Source organism: Papilio polytes, unplaced genomic scaffold (assembly GCF_000836215.1).
Source record: "Papilio polytes unplaced genomic scaffold, Ppol_1.0 DF821388.1, whole genome shotgun sequence".
Lineage (NCBI taxonomy): Eukaryota > Metazoa > Arthropoda > Insecta > Lepidoptera > Papilionidae > Papilio > Papilio polytes.
In genome coordinates, this window is record NW_013527816.1 from 280,973 (window position 1) to 293,545 (window position 12,573).

At 33.3% G+C, this 12,573-nt stretch overlaps 2 protein-coding genes across 5 annotated transcripts; one reads left to right on the forward strand and one right to left on the reverse strand.

Moving 5' to 3' along the window:
- Positions 1-484: 484 nt before the first annotated feature.
- On the forward strand, positions 485-5,872 carry LOC106109020 (D-3-phosphoglycerate dehydrogenase). The gene is made up of 8 exons (XM_013290414.1): positions 485-609; positions 1,269-1,409; positions 1,934-2,085; positions 3,334-3,553; positions 3,877-4,009; positions 4,713-4,828; positions 5,252-5,354; positions 5,564-5,872. Exons 2-8 carry the CDS (start codon positions 1,275-1,277, stop codon positions 5,686-5,688), a joined length of 984 nt encoding a protein of 327 aa, XP_013145868.1. The 5' UTR covers positions 485-609; positions 1,269-1,274; the 3' UTR covers positions 5,689-5,872.
- A 1,256-nt stretch (positions 5,873-7,128) lies between these two features.
- Positions 7,129-11,455, reverse strand: LOC106108998 (D-3-phosphoglycerate dehydrogenase-like). Of its 4 annotated transcripts, none has more exons than XM_013290380.1 (9): positions 11,387-11,455; positions 9,935-10,076; positions 9,680-9,831; positions 8,908-9,127; positions 8,425-8,553; positions 8,209-8,341; positions 8,006-8,121; positions 7,792-7,891; positions 7,129-7,321 (listed from the first exon to the last, which is right to left on the reverse strand). In XM_013290380.1, the coding sequence occupies exons 1-9, from the start codon at positions 11,404-11,406 to the stop codon at positions 7,200-7,202; spliced, it is 1,134 nt and encodes a 377-aa protein (XP_013145834.1). In that variant the 5' UTR covers positions 11,407-11,455; the 3' UTR covers positions 7,129-7,199. The 4 variants fall into 4 exon arrangements, with proteins under 4 accessions (XP_013145834.1, XP_013145835.1, XP_013145833.1 ...); XM_013290381.1 differs by lacking the exon at positions 11,387-11,455 and adding an exon at positions 10,448-11,232; XM_013290379.1 differs by lacking the exon at positions 11,387-11,455 and adding an exon at positions 10,448-11,232 and having other exon boundaries at positions 9,935-10,089.
- Between the last annotated feature and the right edge of the window lie 1,118 nt (positions 11,456-12,573).

Below are 12,573 nucleotides of genomic sequence, written 5' to 3' on the forward strand. Positions count from 1 at the left end.
CTTTTTAAATGGTTTCATAAGGATGGTTTCTTTACCATAAAATCTGTATAATGTCTACATAAATTCTTGAAAAAGTCCATGTTTTTTTTTTTTACATTTTCAATACTCTTAATCAAATTCGATATCCAATTTTCAAACCAAAAGGGTGTCCCAAAAGCTGTGTATGTTAAATTTACTGTTACATATGTGGTGAAGAATACTATGACCAAATAATTATTTATGGAGTCTTTAAAACCTTCATTAAAATTCAGGATAAATTGCTAATATTTCAGAAAATAATAGGGCGATGTCTTCTTTACAGTGTTTAGCACAGAACGAATTTTTCATAATTTTTGTTAACTCGAAATCTATTTTAAAAGCTCGTTATTTAGAATTACGATGGTCACTAAAATGTACCGGATTTATCTAGTATAATATGGTTACCCTACTTAATGTAGATGTGTGCGATTGTGATAACTTGCGCACCAACCGACCAAACCGCTCCACACAATTAGTTCATCGCCGACCGTCGCCCGAAGACCAACGAGCTAACGACCGGCTTCTCCGAGTGATTGCATCAAGTATCGGGTCGACGCCGTCTTGTCATCATATTGAACTCTTATTTTAATTGTAAGTTATCTTATTTCTACTCTATATGCTTTCGTTTTGCGATCTGTTGTTGTAGATATTATTTACGAGCACAAACGATGTGAAGCATTTCATTGATTGAGACATTATTTGCGTTTTACTTTGAATTTAATGGAATCAATAAAACGCGAAGCTGTGCGTGCTATGTCTGAATAAATATCTCTGAATACAGGATGTTTTCATCTGCTAGCTATTAATGTATTATGTTAAATTATTAATGTTAACTTGCTACGCGTTTACAAAAATATGAAATATAGCTATATATATAATATATGCTCAACGTACATCTTACTTCTTACTTTTTAGTAATATTATAAATGCGAAAGTTCAGATGGATGGATTTTTTTTAGAGTTTGTAGCCTAAACTGCTGTACGGATTTTATAAAACTTGGCACAGATGTAGAGCAGTCTGGAAGAACACATAGGCTACACTATTGTTTTTTTTTGAAATTCCACGCGGACCGAGTCACGGGCGAAAGTTAGTATATAAGAAATTATCAAGTCTCAATCGGCATAATGCTGCTTATCATATTATTTTAAGTTTGTAAATAAATTTTATGAATGTGCATTTATGTTTTATAGTTCCATGTTGTCATTTTTAAGACATTGCCTTTTTATTAATTTTTTTAATAATCTTTCAGATCAAAATGGCACTGAATATTGGATCAGTTCTCATACTTGATGGAGTGGGCAAAAATTGTTCCGAAATTCTGGCACAAAATGGCATTTATTCAACTAATACCGTGAAAATAACTGAAGAAGAACTTCTAAGGACTGTGTCTGTAAGTATCGTTTATATAAACACATCATAATGACGTTGTTTGATCGAGTTACTCGTAAATTAAACGTGTGTTTTGTTTGTTTTTTTAATTAGAATGTAGTTGAATCTAGAATAGATAAGACTTTTTAATAATTAAAACGAGGGACCTTTTTATAAATGCTTATTTATTTTATTAATTAGCTAGCGAACCGTTTTTGTGCAGGGTTATCACTAGGCCATTCTTAATAATATTGTAAATTCGAAAGTTTGGATGGATGGATGTTTGTTAGAATTTGTAGCCTAAACGTCTGAACGGATCTCGAAGAGATTTAGCATAGATGTAGAGGATATAATGAAAGAACACGAAGGCCACTTACTTTTTTTTGTTTTTAATTTCACGCGGATGGAGTCGCGGGCTAGCTAGTAATGGAAATAAAAATCCATTGACTGCATAACATAACTTGAATTAGATTATACATAATTCGGTGTAGCTACGAGTATTTTTTTTCAGTTTTACATGTACATTTACGGTTTTGCGTTTCGTAGGTTTATGATGCCTTGGTGGTGCGTTCCGCTACTCAAGTGACAAAAGAGGTCTTAGAAGCTGGGAAAGAATTAAAGGTGGTTGCTCGCGCCGGCGCCGGCGTAGATAATATTGACGTGGAGGCCGCCGCCGCCAAAGGAATCTGCGTTATCAAGTAGGTATTGGTTACTATGCTAACCATTATTTGATGTTATTTTAGCTCTACATCTTTTACGTTACGCGTTTTGTATAACCGTGAGTTTATACAGCCGTAACATCCGTGGAATGTTATGTTTTAAATATAATTCTTTTTGAAAAAGAAAATATAAAATAGGTAGTATACAGGTATGTTCCTATTATTGTTAATAATACTTTTGGAAAAATATGTTTATGTCTTATTTATTAAAACTTCTCTTCAGAAACTAATTAGGAATGTTCGATAATCCTCAGGATTCTTATAAATCATTAGATTACGGACTTAAATTACTCATTAACAAGTGAATCTGTAATTAAACTAATTAGATACAATGTTAATTTACACTTGTATCTAATTGACACAAAAATGTTTTGATTCTCAAAATAGAATTAAGCATTCAATTGTTTTTTTTTTTTTTATAAAATTGTTTGATAATTTAAAAACACTCGCCTTAAATTGTAATACAAAACAATAAATAAAACCTTTTTCGATTCTCTACCTCCTTTAGCGACCTACTACTCTACTAATAGTTACTCAAGCTTTTTATAATTCACCGGAGCTTATTTTATCATTTACTGCAATAAAAAATCATCACATTTAATAATTTAAAAAAAAAACAATAATATAAAGGATACAAAATATAATATAAAGGAAAAAAAAATACAGAAAAATGTGATAAATCAAAAGAAAGAAAAAAGTCACACATCACAGTAAGGGAATATAAATGAATACGAAAAAAAAATTAAAACATACTTAGGTATATATTTGATACAAAGAGGTCATCAGTTTACATAGTACACACTAAAGTACGTAACGATCCCTAGTATTGTCGGGCGTATCGTCTACGCAATATTGTACACCTACGTTACGTCGTAGACACCCAATATCTATTGATTAACCGTCTATTGTTTCCGACTGAGTGCCATTCGTACTCTGAACTACTCGTAAATATGACACGTCCTGGTTCATAAAGGTTAATGAAGTTTACGATTCATATGTAGTAGTTTGTTTTTTATAATTATACCAATATAAAATTCACAAGATTGAGGTGTTAGTATATAAATTAACGACTGGAGGGATCCCGATGAAATAGTAAAGATAGTTTAGAATAGCACATACTTACTTTTGTTTTATTTACACGTATAAAGTTGACCACGACTACTTAGATTATTGATAAAACTCATATTGACATTAGAGATGAATATGCATTATTTATTGGTTTTTCAGTGCTCCAGGGGCAAATGCTTTAAGTGCTTGTGAGATGACATGTGGGTTGATAATGTCTGTAACAAGACATATAGTGCCTGCTGTAGCCGCGCTGCGTGATGGCCGTTGGGAGCGATCTAAGTACACCGGTACTGAAGTTAATGGCAGGACTCTAGCTATCCTTGGTCTCGGCAGGGTCGGCAGGGAAGTTGCTACGCGCATGCACGCTTTTGGAATGAAGGTATTCATTTATTAATAGATTCCTAACTGTATAGTAGTTTATTGTGAACACGTCTTGAGTAGAAAACAGTATCTTGTATACTACAGTACAGTATAAAAATGTAAAACTTAGCTTTCTCAAATAAATTTAAATATGTTTGTCTGCATATTGTCAATGAGATCAAATTTATAAATCAATAAAATTGTACTTCTTTCATACTTTTACAGGTCATTTAATTCCTTTAAAATAACAAAGCTTTGTATTCACGTATAATAACATCATTAAAGATTTAACAACATTCATTTTTATGGATATTTTTTAGTAAATAATGATATAATTTTCAGATAATCGGATACGATCCATTTGTAACCGCGGAGCAGTGTGAATCATTCCATTGCACTAAGATGGAGCTGGAGGAAATCTGGCCGTTGGCTGAATACATCACCCTTCATACACCGCTCATTGAATCTACGCGCAGTGAGTATCATTACATCTCAACTTTTCGTTCATCACAAAAGTGATATTTATATGAACACCGACAGGATACGAAATGCTAAAGTAACTAAGTAACGAAATGTAAAGGCTAAAGTAGTGATTTCATAACCGTAAGTTAACCAACATAATCAGGAATTCAGTACACGTTAAGAAATATTGGATTCCAATGATCACTTCAATGTGTATCTTTAATAAACATAGTACTTACTCGTACTATCTAGAAGGTACTCCACTAGCAATTGTAATTATTACACGTCATAAGGGACGATGGTAAGTTTAGAATTAACGTTTTTAATTTGTTAATACTATTTTCAGCTTGATAATTAGAATGTACACAGAACAATTTTCTATAATCAACATGATAAGAACGTGTTGCTACTCAGTACTGATAAGTAAATAGATTTATCGTTAAGATGTTGAACAAAATATCGGAATAATACTGACAACTTCGATGTTATCGGTCACCCAATTTTATACAGGAATAAAAATAAGTAATACATTTTCTCTAATAATATTAAAAGTAATTATTAGTGGAGTATCTTTTTGATTTTTCAACATTTAGAATATTATATCCTATCCGAATGTTTTGTACAAATGTTTATTCCTAATACTTATTTAAAGTGAGAGACACGTACTTTATGTATTAGAATGAGTTTTAAATTCAATGAACTGTTATCGTTCACAGACTTCATCAATGCTGATGTTTTTAAACGTTGCAAAAAAGGCGTTAAGATGATAAATGTCGGCCGTGGCGGGCTTATCAACGAGCAAGACCTTTTAGATGCACTCAACTCTGGACAGGTACTTTACGCCCATCCATTCTTATATTTTACACACTCTTCGGTTTTGTTCATCTATATGTGTCTGTTTGTAATATCAAAAGAAAAATTTCTATATTTTGGGAAGATTATTTGCTAACTGAAAATGACAATTGCATTTAAAAATGTTTTGTCTGTCTGTCCGCAAGCCACATCTGTTCCGAGACTTTCTATGGAGGGTAGCTGAAATGGATAGGCTACTTTTTTTTAATTTTGCGCTGTCACAATGGCGTAACGGGTGGTCCAAATTTGCGCTAACGAAGTTTGCGGGCGACACCTCTTACATTACTAATACTCGAAACTCGAGCGTTTTTAATTTATAATTTTACGCTGGCCTTAATCAGATCTGAACAATTTCAGCACCGAATGATAATACACATGTAAATGTATGTGAATTGTGTTTCAGGTTGGCAGTGCGGCGATCGATGTATTTGAACAGGAACCTCCGACTGATCCTCTGACGTGGAAGATCATCAAGCATCCGTCTGTTATAGCAACACCGCATCTCGGTGAGATATATTTCTTTCATTAGACACATCGACAAGGATATCTGAGACGATGAGAAAGAGTCAAACTAAATTATGTCACTTCACTGGCGCCCTCCTGTGGACATTAGAAACCTGTCCCGAGGTCTTTTTCGTACATCTTGATAGATAATCTCATTATGATTTTGTATTGATGTTTGCAGTTGCAGTTAATGATAACATGATTTTCACAGGTGCGTCAACCAAAGAAGCCCAAGTGCGCGTGGGACAAGAGATAGCGGAACAGCTTGTTAATCTGGCGAAGCCAGGCACATACTCGACGCCCCTCGCTGAAGTCACCAAGATCATAAAGAAGTAATCCCAGCTGTATCTTACACTCCATTTTCATATTCTACATATTATAATGATCTTTTATAATGTTTATATTAGCTTCTAGTTTTATATTGCTCTTATATCGTTATATTGCTCGAGTAATTTTTGTATTTAAAAATGCATTGTAATCGATAGCATTTATTTTAAGTAATACATTTTTGTTTATGAAATTGTTGTTTTTAATGACCATTTTCATCCTTTAATTTTAATAATTATTTAAAACGTTAAGGGTGAGTTGCACCATATCGCCGGTTACCGTTAAAGTTAAAATTATTTGTAACAGTAATATTTGGAATAACCTTAAAATTTACTAAGGATGAGTTACATTAACTAACTATAAACCTTAACCAGCACATTCCCGATGGTTACGTCTTCGGATGTTCATGATATTTGCTACACCAGTTTTGCGCTGGTCAAAATGACGTCATATTTGACACTAATCATAACCGCCCGATTTTGGGCGGTTATAGTTAGCGTTACGGTTAGTGTCAGTTCGGTAGTGTCAACTGTCACAAGCTCTTATCTTCAAAAGCACAAATAATGGAAAAAGTAATGGAAAACGAAAATCTCTACTATTATCCTATACGTAATCCAGAAGAATAAAGTCTTGCGTGCTCGGAAATAATGGATTTCCAAGATGGAACTCGAAATTTGGCCAAACATTCAGTTTGGACAAATTTCGAGTGTCTAAGGCCATAGCAACAGCGCTTGTCCCTTTTCTCTTATTTAAAAAAATGTCCTCCATAAAAGGACAATTTATAATATGCATTGACAGGACAATTTATAATATGGAAAATAAATAAGATGCATTTATATTTGTATAATTTTATTGCTTCATTTTTGCTACATATTTGAGTAGTAAAGTAAATACAGTTTCAATAATGGCCCAAACTAGTTTATTTTCACAAGAGTTTGCCATTTTCTCCATCTTCGTGGGCAAAAAGTTTATTTCACTATAAAATACCATGCGTATGATACATAAATATAATCGGCGAAACATGTATTTCCAAACATTTTAATTTACGTAAATGTCATACTTGACACCAACTTGACACTTTAGTGACATTCAGGTTTAAATGTTTCCATTGTAAAAACGAAAAACACATAAAACCTCTGTGAGAATATGTTTTTGCACTTGTAACCCTATTATAACTTTTACGATAACCAGCGATTTGATGCAACTCACCCTTAATGAGAGAAGTCAATCAACAAAGCTAGAGCAAAAATGCTCGCACTACGATATTTGAAAACAAAATTTCGTGTTCCTGTAATATTGTTTAGTATCCTTTATGACTATACGATACATTTTTATGCACTATTACCTTTTATGCATACAATACTATACAAACATATACTTTGTGAAATGATAGAAATAAAAAAATTACTGCATATTACTTAGTTTAATTAAAAAAATTTCAAAACGGTTACAAAGATCAAGCAAAAAACAGACACAAGTTTAAAAGCGAAAAACAAATGAAAAAGTCGTAAAAAGCGTTGTTAGTCGTAGATTTTATTAATTTCAGACAGCATAGTGGAGTATGTCCCTGGCTTCACTAAGTTAATGATCTGCTCCGCTATTTCCTTCGCCGCATGCACAGACACGTCCGCCGTAGATGTAGCTGTGGAATATATTTACTAATAGGAACAACATACAGGGACAGTTACAGGCTACAACTGTCTTAAGACTTGCTGTCAACTTCTTGAAGCTGCCCGTGTACGGCGAAATATTTACAAACATTGCTAATTGTTTACGTTTAAAAAGTGTGAATAATCGATTATATAAAAATTTAATCTTCGAATCATCATTCATGAGGTTTATTCTAAACTAGATTTCGCCCGTGACTCCGTCCGCTTGGAATTAAAGAAAAAAAAACAAAAGTGAGTAGCCTATGTGTTCTTCCAGACCAACCTCTACATTTATACCAAATTTTACGGAAATCCGTTCAGCCGTTTAGGCTACAAACTCTAACATCCATTGATGATATTATTGAATTTAAATCGTAAAACCCTTTTATTATGTAACTGCATGTTTTAGGACGAAAGTATGTCACAGATGACCTTTCTATTGTATTTATTACAATTTGCTAACCGATATGCGGCGTTGCTATCACTAGTGGGTGGTCAATGAGTGTTAAAGTCACCGGATCGCTTTGTTGCCCCTCCAAAACATCGATAGCTGCTCCGCCCACCTACAACATTGTAAAATAATCATATTTATTATTGAAAATATTTGTAAACATATTATTTAGCCCCTCGGTCGTCGCTTATCACTCGTTGTAGTCTATTCTTATAAATGATAATACCTGTCCGGAGTTAAGAGCATCCAAGAGGTCACTCTCGTTGATAAGACCACCGCGACCCACGTTTATTATCTTCACCCCAGTCTTGCAGCGACGGAGAATATCCGCATTTATGAAGTCTATAAATACAATTACAGATCAGAAATGTTACATTTATTTATTTGTATTATAGATACACACATACTACTGAGTTGCTAATCACTTACTGCGATTAGGTTCCAGGAGCGCCGAATGGATGTTTAGCCATTGATGGAATTCAGGTCGTTCTTCCGGGGTCATTTTTGATAAGAAGAACTGTTTACATTGTTCTTCGGTTGCAAACGGATCGTAGCCAATTATCTGGAATTTGAATTTTTAAAACCCATTAAAGTGTTGACATAAATTCTGCGATCATTTTAAGTAAATCAAATCTATATAAGTACCGAGTAGAGTACGTAATCACCGAGCAACACGATGTAATCTGCGATAGGCCAAATTTCATTCAGGTCCTTTATCATAGTGCAGAACCCGTTGTGGTGCGTCACCGCTAACAGCGGGTCAAATCCCACGACCTAGAGATATACGAAAATTAACAAGACGCAATATAATTTATGTTAACCCTGTAAATTGTATAAAACCAATGCCTCACTTGTAATAGACCACATTAAAACTCTAATGTTTATTGTTCTATGAATAATCATAACCAAATCACTGAAATAGAATGCTTAGTCAAAAGCCATGCATCCGCAATACATTTTTTGCATGACATTAGATCACTAAATTGGCAATCTGCTGCCAGTTTATCTCCTACAGTTATTAAGAAAAGTACAAAAAATTAGCTACATGGCGAGGATTCATAAATATAGTTGAGATTATGTAGTAAATATTACGGTATCATTCGATATTTCAATATTTAAACCTCTTACCTTCATACCAAAAGCGGTCATCCGACTAGCGACTTTCTTACCAACTCTGCCACAACCGATGATAGCAACGGTACGGCCTTTGACATCATTGCCTATGAATGATCCATAGTTCCAAATACCTTTAGAAAACGCATTCCTGGCTGGTCGCATTTGTTTCGCCACAGCCAATAACAATCCGCATATCAACTCACAAGCACTAATTACAGTCGAGTTTGGAGCGCTGAAAGTACGAGTAGATTATAACCATACTAGCTTTTGCTCGCGACTTCATTCGCGTAGAATTAAAAAAAAGCAAAAGCGAGTAGCTTATGTGTACTTCCGGACTATCCTATACGTCTATGCCAATTTATATCAAGATCTGTTCAGCCGTTTAGGCTTCAAATTCTAACAAACATCCATCCATCTAAACTTTCGCATTTATAATATTTTTAAGAATTTAGATTAAAATTTGTTAACACATTCCTATAGTTTATATTTTATAAATGCCAATTCGTATACCCTAAAAAGTAGATTAGGCGAGTGAAAAATGTACAAGAATGGAAAATATCGTCTTACTGTATGTCACTTCTTATATCCGTTTACAGTATTCAACGTATATGCAACTTTCTAGTTGTTGCAGATGCCTATGGGTAGCGATCACATAGCAGGTACTGAAACCAGGTGGCCGGACACTCGCTTGCCAACTTAGAAACTAAGAGTGACTTTTTATACGTAATATATACTCACAAATTCTCTTCTTAACCTAGCTATATATGAATGTGGTTATACTCACTTGATAACACTTATGCCCCTGTTGCTGGCTGCCTCTACGTCGATTTTGCCACAACCAGGGCTCGCGAGGGCTACTACTTTTAAACGAAATGCAGCGGCGAGAATTTCTCTTGTAACTTCAGCGTCGGGACGCACTACTATTGCGTCATAAGTCTGGAATTTATAAACTTTTTTTAAGGTATTTGCCATAAAAAGTGATGACTGTATTGATTCTACGACATCATTAAAGAATTATTAAACAGACAATAACACTTACATATAAATCATTTAACAAATCCTTCCTTAAGATGTTTGGTCTTCTAATTGTTTGGATACCATGCAAATTAAGAATGTTTGTACAGATTTCTCCTATGCCATCCATCACAAGCACCAACTTGATATCCACAACCATGTTAAACCTGAAAACGTATTCTATAAGAAAGCTTTTAAACAAGCCATTAAAATCTGGGAAGCTTTCAAAGGAGAAATTTAAATGCTATAAATGAAAGTAAATGTTGCGTTATGTTTTGAAGTAATGCATTAATCTATTTTTAATCAAATGTTTAAAAAAAATTACTCGATACACGTACAACGTTTTTTTTTCACGGATTAAAATGTTTATTCTACCGATGGCAGCATCTTTACCCCCAAATAAAAGACATACTAACGATAGTTTGGGATGTATGTACTATAGTAAATATTAAAGTTAATGAAAACTTACAATAAAAAACTTCAGCAACAAAACAACAGCACCTACTTCCGTAAGTTCTAATTGCGAACTAATAATTACCTTGTTGATCAGTAGGTAACATGGCATATGAATTGTCCCACGGGTTCTTAGTAGAATAGATAAAATTATTTCCAGCGTTGCAAATGCTCGGTACATAAGTGATATCTCAAGTTTCAAGCAACGAAGCTCCTTTATTCAAAGTGTCTTATGACCGTAGGAAAGTAATAAAGGTATAGATCTCACACTGTTTTACGAAAATGTACTAATAAGAATAATAGCTTATACTACATATGATTTCTAATTTAATGTTTATTAATTGGGTTAATACTTGTTACAAGTCTTTTAAAATCTTCAAAAACTTGACGATCCCATTCTTAGAATAACAGCGTGAAGGATAAAGGTTCCAGTGCTTTTCAAACCTGTCTTTGCTTAAGTTCCCATCAGCATTGCATAAGGTACCTAAACATCCTTAGCAACTGTTGTTTTTTCATGAAATTTTCTCTGGTAATCACAAAAACAAGTTTTGGATGTTTTATATTCCCACAAGAGGTAATAATAATAAAAGTAACTTTTAAAGAGAATGATTGCTCATAATAGCTTACATCCACTATTCCAAAATAAACCGCTTGTTGTCTATTTTTATTATTAGTTAACACATCCTTTGATGACTAATTCATGCCTAGTGATAAAAATAGTGATAAAAACTCCGGTGTTTATATACTAGGTACATTTTGCTTAATTGCAATAGAATAAATAAAAACCTAACACCTAAGTACTCGGGGGTTAAAAAAAGAGATTGTAGGTACATCTCATGTATCTAAACTATTGTAGAATGGCTTAGATTTTATTAAAAAATGAATAAACGCTACCTACGGAATAATTTAACACCCACAAAGAAAAATACAAATACAGGTAAAGAATATGACTTTAATTTTTTTTTCACGCTTATTTAGAACAACGCAATGTAATGTTTGGATTTTGCTTGTTTGCTTTCCCTTCCGTTGCAAGGTTCGCATCATCTCAGATTCGATTCGCCATCTCCACGTTAAACAATGTTGCAACTTGACTATCTTGAATATCAACTTCATAGACAATAACCAAATAGGCAATGGACTCTGTGGTTATGTTGCAAGAAAATGGCATGATTGTTTGTGAAATTCAGAAAATATTAAATTGATTTCTTCGAATAAAAATCTTACACTGATAGATAACTTCTTTATCATTAAATCCGATTTACGAAAGTACTCTGAAGAGTACCTAAAGTTAGGAGAGTTTCACAAGATCTCTAATACAAAATTTATAGCAAAAATTGTAACAAAGCAAATAACTTGTGTTATCAGTTGCACTTTATTTGACTCATAGATAAAGATAAGTTATTGCGCATTCATACAATAAATTAGGTACAACGCCATCTTTTGTTGTCAATAAATATATAAGTTACTTGATTATTACATTTCCTTTAAATATTAACAATTTATTTCGTTTAATAACAGATGGCATATAAAAGTATAGTATTTTTCCAGCAAATCAGTATGTCCCATGTAACCGATTAGAACATGTTTGGTTCCTTTACAAGTGTAAAAAAGTTATAGCTATAGCATAGCTTTAACTAAACTATCGCACAACTATTTAGTTTCTTAGTAAAAGTATTTTAGGCCTTACCATAAACAACATATGTAGTGGTTCAAGTACACAAATATATACCGTGACTATCGCCCGGCGTGCATTTTTTACAAATTATGGTTATTGAAAAATGATGCGTGGGCTTGCGAAATGCAACCTTAATTAATAAACAATAAAGTACTTATACCGAAAGCAGTGTACTGATACGGCGAAATATCAATCAGCGCCGGTTAGAATTAAGACACTTTAAATAAATAGTATTAGTGATTTTTTTATTTAATTACGAGTAGATTTCTTTAACATCATCAAATCATTGTGCCAAAGAATAATCTTATCTCTGTTAAAAAGACAAGCATTCATTTTGATTTATATAAATAGAAAATAACATGATAGTATGTGCATCATTTATATACAGGAAGAACATACAAGTGCGCACACCCGGATGTATCTACGTAAGGCTGAATGCCGCCTTTCATCGCATAGTTAACTAAGGTTAGCAACTAACATCTATATGCATCTTACGAGCATCTAATTACATTTTTTACTTAACTATAATGCTCTTA